General features: G+C 38.9%; 1 protein-coding gene across 1 annotated transcript in view; it reads right to left on the bottom strand.

The window, feature by feature from the left end:
• Nucleotides 1-13,994, bottom strand: part of dlgap2a (discs, large (Drosophila) homolog-associated protein 2a) — a 168,369-nt gene that overhangs the window by 11,566 nt on the left and 142,809 nt on the right. The window contains exons 8-10 of the mRNA XM_078541892.1: nucleotides 11,147-11,562; nucleotides 6,777-6,868; nucleotides 141-293 (exon numbers count right to left, since the gene is read on the bottom strand). Coding sequence (XP_078398018.1) covers nucleotides 141-293; nucleotides 6,777-6,868; nucleotides 11,147-11,562 — 661 coding nt within the window. The remainder of the gene's footprint in view (nucleotides 1-140; nucleotides 294-6,776; nucleotides 6,869-11,146; nucleotides 11,563-13,994) is intronic.

Genomic DNA, 13,994 nt, shown 5'->3' with positions numbered 1-13,994 from the left:
CCCGCCCTTGCAGGCTCAGGACTCGCATTTGCTACCAACCTTGAGACCAGAAGGGAACTGAGCCTTTCTGGGGAAAAGCAATATTAGCTGAATATTAATTTCATTGACTACATTCATTTCACTGCACCATTTTACCTTACCTGTTTTTCAAATGGCTCAATAGGTTTCCAATCATTTGCCTTCAGCTGATGCAGCTCATCAAACTTCAAGCTGACATCTTCAATGGAAAGCTGCAGGAGGTCCCAAAATCCTGCTAGATCCTGGGAGGTAGGCCTTGGCATCGCACTGGGATCCTAGCAGGTACAAATCAGCTCATTAATAATTCATTCTAGATATACTATTAAAAAATTACACCTCTGAAATTGCCAAACAGCAGATTTTACAATTTATGGATACTTAGATACTTTCACTGTTTACCTCATTGCATATTCGTGAGCCAAGACTCATTCTACATGTACCAAAATACTGGAAATCATTTTAGCTTGACATTAATATTAGAAATAAGAGAGCAAAGGAATGCTGGGCAATCTAAACAGACATGGCAAAGACTTTAGTTCAATTAACTTTAAAATGCATCTTTTGTTTAATGTTACTTTGCCCTTACTACTGCACAATAACTGAAATACTTCTCAACTATGACAGCTCAACAGTTTTCACTTTGAACTTTGAGCCATCACAACACCATTTCATCCCTGTACAGCAGAGTATCTCATGAGGGAGCATAATAATTGAACAGAAAAATAAGCTGCAATGTTTTAAACTGCATTTTATTCTGAACAACTATCTTTGCTATTGATCTTGGCCTCCTGAAGATAAATGATGATTCTCCAAATGAGACTAAAATGTTCATGTGCACCATTTTGCTGAAATAATTTTTAGTATTCACGTAAAATCTTGTTATAATCTTGAATTTTTGTGGTGTCAAAATATGAAGGAGGGAGGGAGAATGAGCGTTGGGTTTTTGCAATGAGTGGCTATGCCTCTCTGGCACAATTAAAATATAGGCAATTGCAAGGCAATGTGCCAGAAATCAAATTACTAAGTCACTTAAACAGGCCAAGTCTGCTTGAAAGTCAGCAATTGGTGTTAAATATTAGATGCAGTGACCCGGAAATTCCTCATAGATTCTACCTATTTCTTTTTGTAACTCCAGAGTGAGACTGGCAGAATCTAATATGGTGAAACATGACTCTAACATATCTAAATTCACCATGAGGGTTGGCGTTTTCAACCCTGGGCTTTGTTGGAAGCTGTGGCATAACTGCAAATTAAAGCATATCCCCCAATAATGGGAACCTTGTCTGTAGGAGGACACATTGAAATGTGTTGAAGACAATTTTCTGGAACATTGCTGCCATGTGAAAATCACAAAGGTTCTCCAAAGCGAGATCTTTCCAATTATTAAAGACTTGAAATCAAAAAGAGCCAGTCAGGGATCTTGTCCTCAGTGAGCAGAGAGTGAAATACTCCAAAGTACAGGATGTTTTAAGGGCAAGAAATAATTACAAAAATTACATCTGGAAAAACGTGTGCATCAAGTGCCATCCATAGTTGACCCAAAGAACGTAACATTACTTATTTTTAATGGTACTTCACATTCTAATCTATATGATGGGTATTCTAGTGCAACTGGTTTAATTATATTTCTTATGGAAATGGGAATCGTTGTCCTTTATATATTTGTACAAGAACCAGATGTTTGACTGTTTTTGTGACTATGTTTCTGTGATTTATAAATAAGGCGAGAGTAAAGATAAAGGGGTTCAGGAAGTTCCATAGGAAAGTGTGGCCTCTACATAACTTGTAGGAGAACAAAATCACAAAGTATGTAAAACACATCTAACCTGACGATACTGCAACACTTAGCAGGTTAAAGAATATTTTGACTTGGCAGTAGAACAGATGTCAGACCTGTGAAATACTGTTAGTCAATGTAATATTCACCTAAATTTGAAGGCATTTGATTTAGTGCATAAGGTGTGCAATCAACCAGCTTGTTCTGGCAAATCTCAGGATACATAGTCCGTGATTCACGAACTACCCATTCCTTGGCGCATTCTCCGAGAAATAAAACAGACTCTATTTCATTACATATGCAATATTGCTGTAGGCTCTAATAGTGAGAATTTATTTGTCATTTGCCATGTAGTACTGAAAGCATTGCAAATTTTAAAAATAGACATGTGCTACAATTTCATGATGTAATCACTGTATTTTACAGTGGTCATTACAAATTGACAACATCATGCAAGTACATACATCCATTTTAAGAAGTGTCAGTTTTCTTATTGGTGTAAAAGAAATCCTGGCATTTCTAAATATATGTCCATCTCCATTGTCGCTGTTGTTTCAAAATGGAAGTTTTATTATGTTCCTTTCTGAATAATTAATCTAATTTCAAGGGCTTTTGTGAGAGAGTTTAGGCACAGTGCAAGTTGCATTAAATTAGTACTATACATTAAGACCTCTTCTTTATTTGCCATAAGATAAATGATTTCTAATGTATGCAATGATTTAAACATGTGCATCTTGACAAGTATCTGAGATGGCAGAATATCTGCAATAAAAGCACAGAATTCTGTAATGTGGTGGGGGGTTAGGCCTCCTTCTGCATGAGCAGACAGCCTGATGCCTGTTTCAGGGGTGGGCCCTGGCCTATGCAGGAGCCTATACCAATATGGCGGGCGATGCATTTCCACATATAAATGATATAATATAAAATACAATAATGGAAATACAAGTGTAAGAACAGAATGTGTGACTTTAAAATCGGGACGGAACATGTTCTGGTTTAATATCACTCATCCACTAATCCTGCTTTACCTGAAGGCTGCACTTGGTCTTTGACTTCCTCTCTGCAACACCACAGAAGATCGATGAGTAATATATTAAAAATCTCACATCTGTGTTCATTTCTTGTCGGCTTTTCTCATTATAAATTTCAACAGCTACATGGAAACTTCCAACGTAATTTTGTCATGATGTAATTTTACTTTCCCCCAGTAGGTAGTGCTTTATAGCCACCATTGCCTGAATGTAAACGTGATGTGTTTATATGGGCTATTCTCAGTATGAGTGCAAATATAGGAATTTATAGTAGAAAGATAAAAACAAGGGCAGAATGTATAACTTTAAAACAGCATTGAATTACATATGCATATTGTTATCAATTATCCCCTACCTCTATTCTTCAGGTACCTGAAGGTTACATCTGCTATTGACTACTCTTGTGAAGCACCATGTGAGATGAACCACATTTACATTACCATCTTAAAACAATCTAAACCTAAAGCAAGGTGTTACAGTTGGCTGGCGCAATCATTTCTCTCTCATTTTTTTGAAAAGAGTTGAGGCTTCCTGTTACAAATGTCACTTGATTGACACACTGCCAATAGTCACAGATCTGGAAAACTCAACCTATTTGTTAATTATCAAGATCCAAAATCTCAACCTGATTCTGCAGCCACGTGGTGAGCACACTCAATGCAAGTACATTCTATAAATGAACACTGAACTGATATGTGGGTAAATGTACCATAAAGCACGATTTAAACCCAAAAGGCCCCATATCTGTGGTGACTTCACTGATCTCAGATAGAGACATTATGGAACAAATGGGATGTACCCTACAGTTATTGTGAGGACATTGTTGAGGTTATGGGGATCATTTTAGGAGCACCACAGATACGACAACTATACTGGCCAACTGCAATATACTGAATATTTGCCACATAATCAACAAATTGAGTGAAACACTACCTTATGTGGGAATTAAAGAGCAGTTAAACCTGACATAAGTAGCGAAGAAAATCAATGTTCATTGAGAGCCCAGAGATTAGGAGACGTTTGTCAGTGCAGATTAAAACCAATAGAAAATTCCCCACAAGTCTACTGAATTTCTGAGATCAACTGAGTGAGGACAATGTACTGGACTTTTAAAAGGTACTTGATAAAGTTCCATGTGTCAGGCTTTCAAAAAAATAATTTAAGGCTTAAGAATTTAGATGCTGGATTGGAAACTGTTTGCCAAGAGGTAACAGGCAGTTTATGGTTGGAGAGAAGGAACTGGTAGAGTTCTGCAGGTCTGTTCTTATCATACCATTAACAAATAATATGGAGGTACAGCACTTATATAATATTGCTGATGACTCCAAACTGCATTTTATTGTTTAAGGTGATAGAGGCTGCTGAGAAAGTCACTGAGCAGCAGCATAAAGGTTCATTGTGAAAGAGTTCAACACCCAGGACTGCGGAAGGGAGCAAGAACAAATTCACATGAGGGTAAAAGCAAAATACTTCAGATGCTGGAAATCTGAAATAAAAACAGAAAATGCTGATAAAACTCAGCAGGTCTGATAGCTTATGTGGAGAGAGAAACAGAGTTAACGTTGGACTATGTTTCTCTCTCCACAGGTGCTGCCAGATCTGCTGAGTTTTACCAACATTTCCAGTTTTTATTTCAAATTCACACGAGTTTTTCCACAAGTAAAGCTTGAAGTTGTACAAGGCCGAGTGGCCTGAATTACAAAAAGAATGGCTGGATTGGGTGCCAATAAGAAGAATAACAGGAAGAGCAGTCAGCGACCTTCCCTCCCCCTAATCCACTTGCAACCTGTGATGATACTTCATGGAAATGAAACTTGGCTGGGGCGGCGGGGGGTGGGGCGGTGGGTTTAAAATACTATGTAGCAGCAGGTCAGACAATGCCAACTCACTATCAGGAGAACTTTGCAAGGTTTTCGGATCACTGGAAATGCAGACCAAGCTCTTTGAGCTTTGATGCAACAGACAATAAAACTGGGCACCATCATCAAAGAGAACAGTTGATGTTAATGTTAATGCAGTGAAGTTGGTCCACTTACTGTCAGTTATACGGTTGATGTCATAAGTTGAAGTTGTTTTCAGACAAAAGGTTCCACTACAGGCAAAAAGATTATCTGATAATATGGGGTAAAATTCAAAAGGTCAGACAAGTGAAGAGCTGATGCAGTCATGGATTGAGGGGGTGTGGTGTACTTAGCAACAGATTCAGTGAAAAGCCATTACCTTGGCAGTGTTATACAGTGAACAAACACAACAGCTGGGATATTTAGAGGTTTAACAGCTTGTTTTGGCCATAAGATGTAACAGTTGGGAGGATATTCAACAATATTGGCGGAAAGCTGTGAGAAATAGGGTGTCTGTAAAAGAAGAAGCTGGAAATACTGAGAATGTCAGGCATCAACTGTGGAGAAGCAGAAGAAAGGTGACTGACATTTTCAGACATTCAGCATCTGCAGTATCTTTTTGTTTATAGGATATCTGAAGATCTGGAAACATTCATTGCAAGGGGCATTAAGGTGCTGCAGCCAAGTAGCAAATTCATTGTTCTTGCTATAGAGTCTATACTTTGAATAACTGCAAAAGATTTAAAGGTTGGGCTTACAAAGAAACTGCTAAAGATACCTCAATTAGTGTCTGAATCCAGTGAAAAAGACTCTTCAGATGAATTTTCTAAAGACTGCGGGTAAAGTTGTTGCAGTCAGTGAAGAAGAGTTCTCGAGGTTTGCCCTGGTGCGTGATTGGGCAATAAAAGGTGTTGATTACATAATCTGCATTTTTTTGTTTTTATAATTTATATTCGGATCTATTGCTATTGATACGACAGTAATGTAACCATTTACAGTAGTCAGCCTGAAAGTATAAATCATGTTGGAAAATCTTAAGTTAAATACATGTTGATCTTGCGCCACCTGGTTGCTTATGTGAGATTCAAGGTGTTGTGATATAACGTGCCTATACCTTTAAGGAGGCGTATCTTAAACAGCTGTCAATCATTACTACCTGGACAGGATGCGATGTATTAGTCCCATGACTTGTAGTCACCCTGCAATCAGCAGCAGTTGAGGTCAGATGTGCATATAGAGTCTCCCAGTTAACAGTACTACTCTTATCTTCAAATAAAGAAGCCACATTATTGTTTCACCAATCCTTATGTCTGATTAGTACGTTTATGTTGAAGAAGAAGAAGAAGAAGAAGAAGAAGAAGAAGAACTTAACACAAAACGGAGAAATATTCTGAAGGAAATGTTCCATTAGTGTATTCCTGGACTGTCTTGTATCGACATTAGTGGTGCAGTCGTTGGATGATGAGTAATATGACACCCCAAGTAATGAGCCCACTTGTGTTTCTGATGACAATAACTGGTGTTAGTCATATACAAATTCAAGTACAGAGTAGTGATATTGATCCAAGGTCAAATACTCAATCTGTTTTTATTAAATAAACATTGGTTGTATTCATTGGTGAATCATTTGTTATTTTCATGCGCACAGCTGAAATTTCTGGAACTGATTACTTAATGTTGTATGTGGAATTGATAAAATTTCAAGGAGAAATACAGACATCATTAAAATACAGATAAACCAGGGCACATGGGAGTGAAATATATGCTGCCTTATGATCCTGATCCAAGAACAGGATCAATCTTCTAGCTACCTCTAACGTGACTTCAGTGTCATGTCTAGAGGCAGGAAATAATTCCCTATATTTAATATATAGAGCCTGCTAACACAGTGAATTAGTTTGGTCATGGGATGGTGAATCTGGTATAACTATAGACCCTAAAATACCGTAATCAAACCTTGGCTTGTGACAAAATGCACAATATATAAGCTTTCACTGCAAACAATTTGAAATGGAAATTTGATACAAGAACAGCCTGATGTTCAGACTTTGCAAGTGCAGACAGAATTGTAAATTTTGACATGTGGATAAGACAAGAAAAAGTACTTACTAGATTCTGCTGACAAAGCCAGTAAAACTGTTGGAATTTCTGAGACATAAGAAGCTGTGCGCTGCCCACTGCACTCCGAATTTTCCCTAAAGCTGAGGATAAGATAAAAGACAACATATTAAGCCACTGAACACCCTTTTCAGTTAGGTTTAAATTCTTTTTTTCTTAGCTTGTGAGATGGAGAATTAGTGATTTTTCAATGCTCCGTCAGAAAATCACCTTAATTTCATGCTTCATAATACGCAGAAAACTATTTGGAGTATAATAATGTCCCAGTGTTATAATTAATATCTTATTTCAATCTTTGAGAAAATAGGATCTTAACTGACAACTACAATGTATAAAATGCTTGTGAACCCATGTTGGTTTTTGAACTTGTTGATACTCATCTCTGTAAAGTCTTGTTGATTCTTCTGTAGCTAATCTCAGGTGAGGTTTTAGGTAAATTCCTGCCAGTTCTCAGCTAAAACAAACCACTTAAAAAGGCGTAGCAAATGTTGTCTAGCGGCTGTGACACAAGTTATGCTGGAAATTAATTTAAAATTTGTTCTATTATTTCTTACACATTGACAACTAGCGTGTCAGGTAGGAAACTAAGGACAAAGGAATAATAAATGTTATTTAAAAAACAGACTTCACAAAACTGTAGGTATGTCTGATAGAGCAGTATTTAACTCATTTCCACGCCTGTGCTTCTCTGTTAGCAGTATGTTGAGCAATAATCCCGCTACAAACAGCTGCAAGGATTTCTTAATTACAGACTAATCAGGTTAAATTAGTCACACAAATATGCAGAACATTCAGATTTAAATCATGCATTCATCTGTAAAACTTATTTTCTTACACAAGTTTATTCTGAAAAAATAACATGATGAAATCATATAAATCACAGAGTACTGCTAATTCATTAAAGTAATCTGGTTATTACCAACATCTTCTAATTCAATGCCATTGTGACTGATCTTCCTGCAGATTTTCTATTGATCTCTTCATACCAGTTGGCACTGTCCCTTTAAGTTTTGATTTAAATACGAGGAATATAGTTCATTGAGTACTTTTAATTATGACACTGGGCCATTATTATACTCCAAATAGTTTTCTGCGTACATTATATTAATGACCACTGCCATATAATGCAAGAATTTAGAATAATTGGATGTTACAGGAGAGAAAGAGGCCAACTGGGCCATCAGGTCTGTGCTGGTATCTATCATATGAGCCACCTAGCTTAACCCCAATCTCCTTCTTGCTCCCAATATCCATTAATAATTATATCTTCTCAAGCACCTATCTAATTGCCTTTTCAAAGGCTTTATAAACTCTGCAACACCAATTTTGCAGCAGACAATTTTACATTCTTCTTGGTCATGTACGAATGCAAAACTTTATATAGTGGTTATGCTTTAAACTATCTCCTCTAATTCAAGGAGTAGTAGGGGATGTGGCCTCCTACGAAATCTGCCTGGAGACAAACCCATGTGACCTAATTGCCATGGGACAGGGGCCCTGTTTGAAGCTTGCTGAAAGTAAGGTACAAGCTTTGACACTGACACAAAAGAGGAGATAGCTGTTCTTGTTGTGGACAGACTCTCAGAGACAGTCAACCAGGGAGATACGGGGACCCACAACAGGTTCTGCAATGCCGGGCAGGGAAAAAGGACAGTTTTCAGGTTAATCACCAAGCAGAGTGCTGGTGAGGACAAAGAAAAGAAGTTTGTGGAGAATTAAAGACCACGGAATCATCAGATGGTACAGTGCTACTAGAAGTCCACTTGAATATGCTCAGAAGATGGAGTGAAGAGGAATTTGTTTTACAAGAACACTGGAAGATTCACTCTGGTGGAGCAGGGAGAAGGGATCCTGTTAAAGAGGGAGGAGCTTGGAACGTTAAACACAAGACTACATTTCTTTTGAGAGTGTGGTGTAACGTATAAATGTGAGGTTTTTGGTTGTATTAAGAAATTAATATGGAACGCCTTTTCTGTACTTTAATATATTTGTTGTCTATTAAGAAATGTTAGTCATTGTTAATTTTAGTGTGTTTGTTACAGTAAAAATCTTAAAACATGAAATCTTATCGACCGATCTTTTGAATTGGTCACTGGGAACATTATATATATTTTCAAAACTTATTGGTCTCTACTGGGATTGTAAGTCACAGTATAAAGATTTTCTTCCAAACTTCTCTTTAAGTCTTCTCATGATCGTCTTAAATTTGTACCATCCGTTAGTGTCTCCCTGACTGATGGAAACACACCAATATTACTTAACTTAGCATAACCTTTCATTATCTTTAGACGTCAGTGAGGTCACCAAGTCAGTTCTAGTGAAAAAATGTCCTAACATCTCAAGTGTCTCTTCAGAACAGCAAATCCTCATCCCTGATAACATGACAATGCTTTTATACCTTTCCTATAGTGATATGGCACACAATACTCCAGCTGCTGATAAGGTCTTATAAATTTCAAAATTACTTCCTTGTTTTTTAATTTTAGACATCTAGATACAAAACTAACTTTTTCTCTTTTTCAGTTCTTATGAAGAATTTAACTATGTTGTGGTCACTGTTAATCTAAGGTTCCCTCTCTGTTAGGATACTTATTTTCCCCTCTCCATTATCTAAACCCAAGACAAGGATATAATTCCTTATTACAACAGCAGCATATTAATGGGTGGTAACTTCCGATGGAGTGGCAATTGAGTTGGATTGCCACTCTACTCTAAAGTTCTTAATTTGAAATCCAGGCGATCCTACCTCGCCCGACCTTCCAACTCAGGCCGAGCGTGACCTGGGCAGTGCACTGCGCTCCCGGGGCCTAGCGTCGCAGGCTATAGAGTTGAAGGTAAAAAAGTCATGCCCCCTTTTTTAAGGCACTAGCTGCCATAAACCAGATAAGTTTAAAGGCCCAGTCAGGTTTAAGGGTCTTTGACAAGGATAAGATTATAAGGTAAGTGGGTAGGATCTGGTGGGGTGGGGGAGGGGGGGGTGGTGTAGGGACTGGGCCAGGCTTAGGGGCTGGGGTGGGTCAGGTCGGGCCTTGGAGTGGGGGGTGTCGGGTGAAGTCCCGCAAGGGGAGGGGGGGATGCGAGTGGAGGATTTCTGTGGGGGGTATCAAAGTAGGTCTGTACAATAGTTACCTAGAAGCTAGGAGTGGTATTAATTATAACTGTTTGAACTGTTTCTGGGTAACACAAACTGAAGTTTGCGATTTAAATCGCATTTTCTGATGGCTCCCAGGAAGCTTGCACTTCCCAGGTAATTGCTGTGCAAACCTTACCTGGGAACTTCTGGGGTGGGGGGAGGGGTTCCCCAGTCCATCTTTGGGGTACCCCCCCAGTTACACTGCCCTGGAGCTCAGAAGTTACGGCCCTTGCTATAGACTGAGGAAACACTTGGCAAAAAGAAAGCTCTCTCTTTCCTACCAATAATATTTCTGTATCTCAGCATTTTTGGAAAAGTAATATCTTTTACAGTTCTCCCTTCCCACTATTTCAAGATTTATATATAGCCTCAGGAATGTGACCAATTCCTTGCCATTCTTTAGCTTAATGCAAAGAGATTTTGTTTGAATTACTTTAACATATTTGCACTATGTAAGGGACCTAAAGCCTAAATTAATTGTTTAAGAGGATGAACACTGGCCAGTGAAAAGAATTTAAACACAAAATGGATAAGGTGCAGGTTAAATACATAACTACTAGGATGAAAGGCAATGTGTCAAAGCTGGAGATCTGTTTGTAAATTGAGAAAGGTTACAGCAACAATGAATTTTTAAAAAATTGTTAAATAATACAGCATACAGAAAGGGAGCAAAAGGCAGAGGAGCCATTATCAAAAATAAATACTCAAATGGGTAATGTATTTAACAAGTTATTGAGACGAAAATAGAAAAGCCACCAGATCAGATAGGATGAATTTCAGAACACTGCAGAGGAGGAGATAGCAGAGGCACTAATCGATGTTCTCCAATAATCTTCAGAATTAGGGATTCTGTCATGGGATTGAATGGTGGTGAATATTGGTTACACCTGGTTTGTAGATGAACTTCTCAAGTCTATAGTGCTAGATAAAATTAGTGAACTCTTGCAAGGGCATGGGCTAGTTAGGGAATTGCGAAGAGAAGAGTGCGGTTGATTAATTGAATTTTTGAGGATAACACAGTGCATAAATTAAGGAAATATGGTGACTTTTATATACAATAGAGTTTTCAAGTAGTACCACCTCCAATTTTCTCTATCTTATTTCCCTATCCATCCTCAATGTGCTAGAACTGCAGAATTTTAAAATGCATATCCTGACCCAGCTTGAGATTTATGTCATGGAATGTTACACAGATACTTGAGAAGAAAACAAAAGCTAGTATTCTTACTTTCTTCCGACAGATCATTCTCCTCTGCTTCTCTCTCCATCTGCTTACACCATCCTTCCATCCTCTTTGTTTCTGCATGCAACAGCTTCATGAACCATTGCCCATCCCTTCGACAAGGGGACATTCGGCCAGCTTCCACAGGTTGATGGGTAGATTCCAGCCATGGATCCGGTGGTGGGAAATTGGATGTGTCAATGGGTGTTCGGTAATCCTCTCTATAGCCCAGCGGACCCTGTGTGCGCACAGTTCTGAGTGCAGTGTATTGGGTAGGGGTGCTGGGCTCAGAGTGGCGCTGGAATGAGGAACCAAACTGAAGTGCCTTGTCCTCAGTGGCAACTGGACTAGGAAATCCTTCTAGTTCAAGGTCAGCCTGCACACTGGCTGTCACACTATTTGAACGCTTAAATCGCCCACGCCTGGAAAACAGAAAGAATGTACAAGCTACTAAATAAATAGAGGAAATGAGTTTAGTCTGCTAGCACATGATTTAGCATAAACTATCTACTGGATTTGAAAATTCTACTCCTTATGTTAGAGTTCTGCACCTTATTACAATTAGGTTAGAATTTTCCACTTCATTCACGTAATTACTATTTAAGCTTTGAAGACTACAGTGGTAAGAGTGCAAGGCACCAGATTTTCAAAAGCCAGAGGAGTTAGGATCCAGTGCAGGCATGATTTGAAAATTGTGGTCCTGGACATGGTCTCAGGATCCCGATGCCTGTGGGACAGTTTGGAATTTTTAAAGGGCTAATGGAGGGAAAGGAATGGGGAAACCTGCTTGCCTCCAATTAATGGCCCATTAAGCTCCTTAAGGAGCTTGTTATGGGTCCTGTATGGGAAATACTTTTAACCTTTATTTCAGTGAACCCGAATAGTCTGGTGCGCTGTCAGTGCCAGCTGTCGGGTTCATAGTGGGGGCATCAGAAAATTAACTTTGTTTTTTGGAAGATTGAATTTTGATGGGTCAATTTGCACTGGGTCCAATGCTGTAACTTTTCTTGTGTTTGCATGGCCACTTTATTGCCGCCTTTTTGTGTTGCTGGCACCAGGCAGGCAGCTCCTGCCTCCTGGAGACACTCAATGCCACTAATTGAGAAATCGCCTCCTGCCCAAACAACCCATTTACATTTAGAAATAGCATCGCCACATATCACGGGGTCAGGCCCCGGAATTCATACGGGTGCTGGGGTCCCGACATTGCTTTGAAAAAACTGGCTCAATGTTTTGCAGATCATGTGACGAAATGATAGCTTTTACTACTGTGGCGTTTCTTCAGTTCCACTTCTAATGCTTAACATGAGAAACCCGCGTACATGCAATACAATTAGAATCAGTTTGCCGTATGAATGAGAAATAAATATTGCATTTTGAAAGCCTGAAAGAGTTTTTCAGTCTTCAACAGGTTAAAATGTCCTTGGTGTCAAGTTTCATTGTCATTTTGAATAATATCTAACATTACAAATTTACTGCATTTATTTTATTTCCCATGTTGTCAACATGGGAGTGAACCAGTTATCATTTTTCATTCAGAATTGCTTTAGTGCCACCAGCTGATAAACAGAATAACTGTAATTCCTCACATAAATTATTCAAGCGTTGCTGCTTTGAAGCAAGTGTGATGGATTCCACATCATTCCCTCTTCTTGACAATCCATAGATTATTGAGTTTTTTTTTAATGTTAACAATGGTTGCCATGTTACTTTTTCATTCTTTATCCAAATAGTATCTGGGTGTCCTGAGGGCAATTATATAGTGGTGTCTTGAATCAGTCGTAAAATCCATTAAATGTTTCAAAACACTTTCCACCCGTAAAGATCTTTTCAATGACATAATGAAAATTATTTTTTAAACGACATCAACTTGCATTTAGATGGCACCCTTAAGGTTATAAAATGTCCCGAGAAGCATCATAGACACATTATCAAACAAGGTTTGACACTGAGCCACATAAAGAGGTATTAGGCAGGTGAACAAAAGCTTGATCAAAGAGGTAGTTTTAAAGGAGTAATCTAAAGGTGGGAAGAGAGGCAAAGTGGTGGAGATGCTTGGGGGAGGGGGGGAATTCCAGAGCTTAGGACTGAGGCAGTTGAAGGTAAGGTCACCAGTGCTGGAGCAATTAAAATAGGGGATATGCTAAAGGCCACATATGCACCGGAAAAGTGCAAAGAACTCAAAGGGCTGTAGGAATGGAGGAGGTTACAGAGAATGGGAGTGGGGAGGCCATTGAAACAAGGACGAGAATTTTAAAATTGAGGTGTTGCTGCACTGGGAGCCTAATGTAAATTAGTGAACAAAGGGCAAATGGAACTGGTGTGAGTCAAGATACAGGCAGAGTTTTGAATGATCTCAAGTTTATGGAGGGTGCAAGGTGGGAGGCTGGCCAGGAAACCATTTGAATAGCTGAGTTTAGAGGTAACAAAGGTATGGATGAGGGATTCAGGCTGTAGGTAACCTGAGGTAGGGGTGGAGATGGGCAATGTTACAGAGATGGAAGTAGTCAGTCTTGGTAACGGAGTGGACATGGAGTCAGAAGCTTAGTTTAGGGGAAAATAGGATGGCTAGGTCCTGAACAGTCTGGTTCAGCCTCACTTGCCATTCTTCTTCTATTTCTTCCATTTGTCTCGAGTGCATCCTGTGTGCAACATCTGCTTTGGTGATGTAATTGAGTTTGACTCAGTGCTGCAAATAACCCCTGAAAAAAAAGCACTGACCATAACTTCTTAATTGAGAACCTTTCCCAATCAGCATGAGGCTGTATTAATGCTGTAATGAAACACAACTGGGAATTAACTAGTTCCCATTTACATTTCCTTGCTAATTCTCCTTAGCAACTGAGTATTTTTC

The sequence above is a fragment of the Cetorhinus maximus genome, chromosome 5 (genome assembly GCF_964194155.1).
Source record: "Cetorhinus maximus chromosome 5, sCetMax3.hap1.1, whole genome shotgun sequence".
Taxonomy (NCBI): domain Eukaryota; kingdom Metazoa; phylum Chordata; class Chondrichthyes; order Lamniformes; family Cetorhinidae; genus Cetorhinus; species Cetorhinus maximus.
This window is presented reverse-complemented; position numbering and strand designations above follow the sequence as displayed.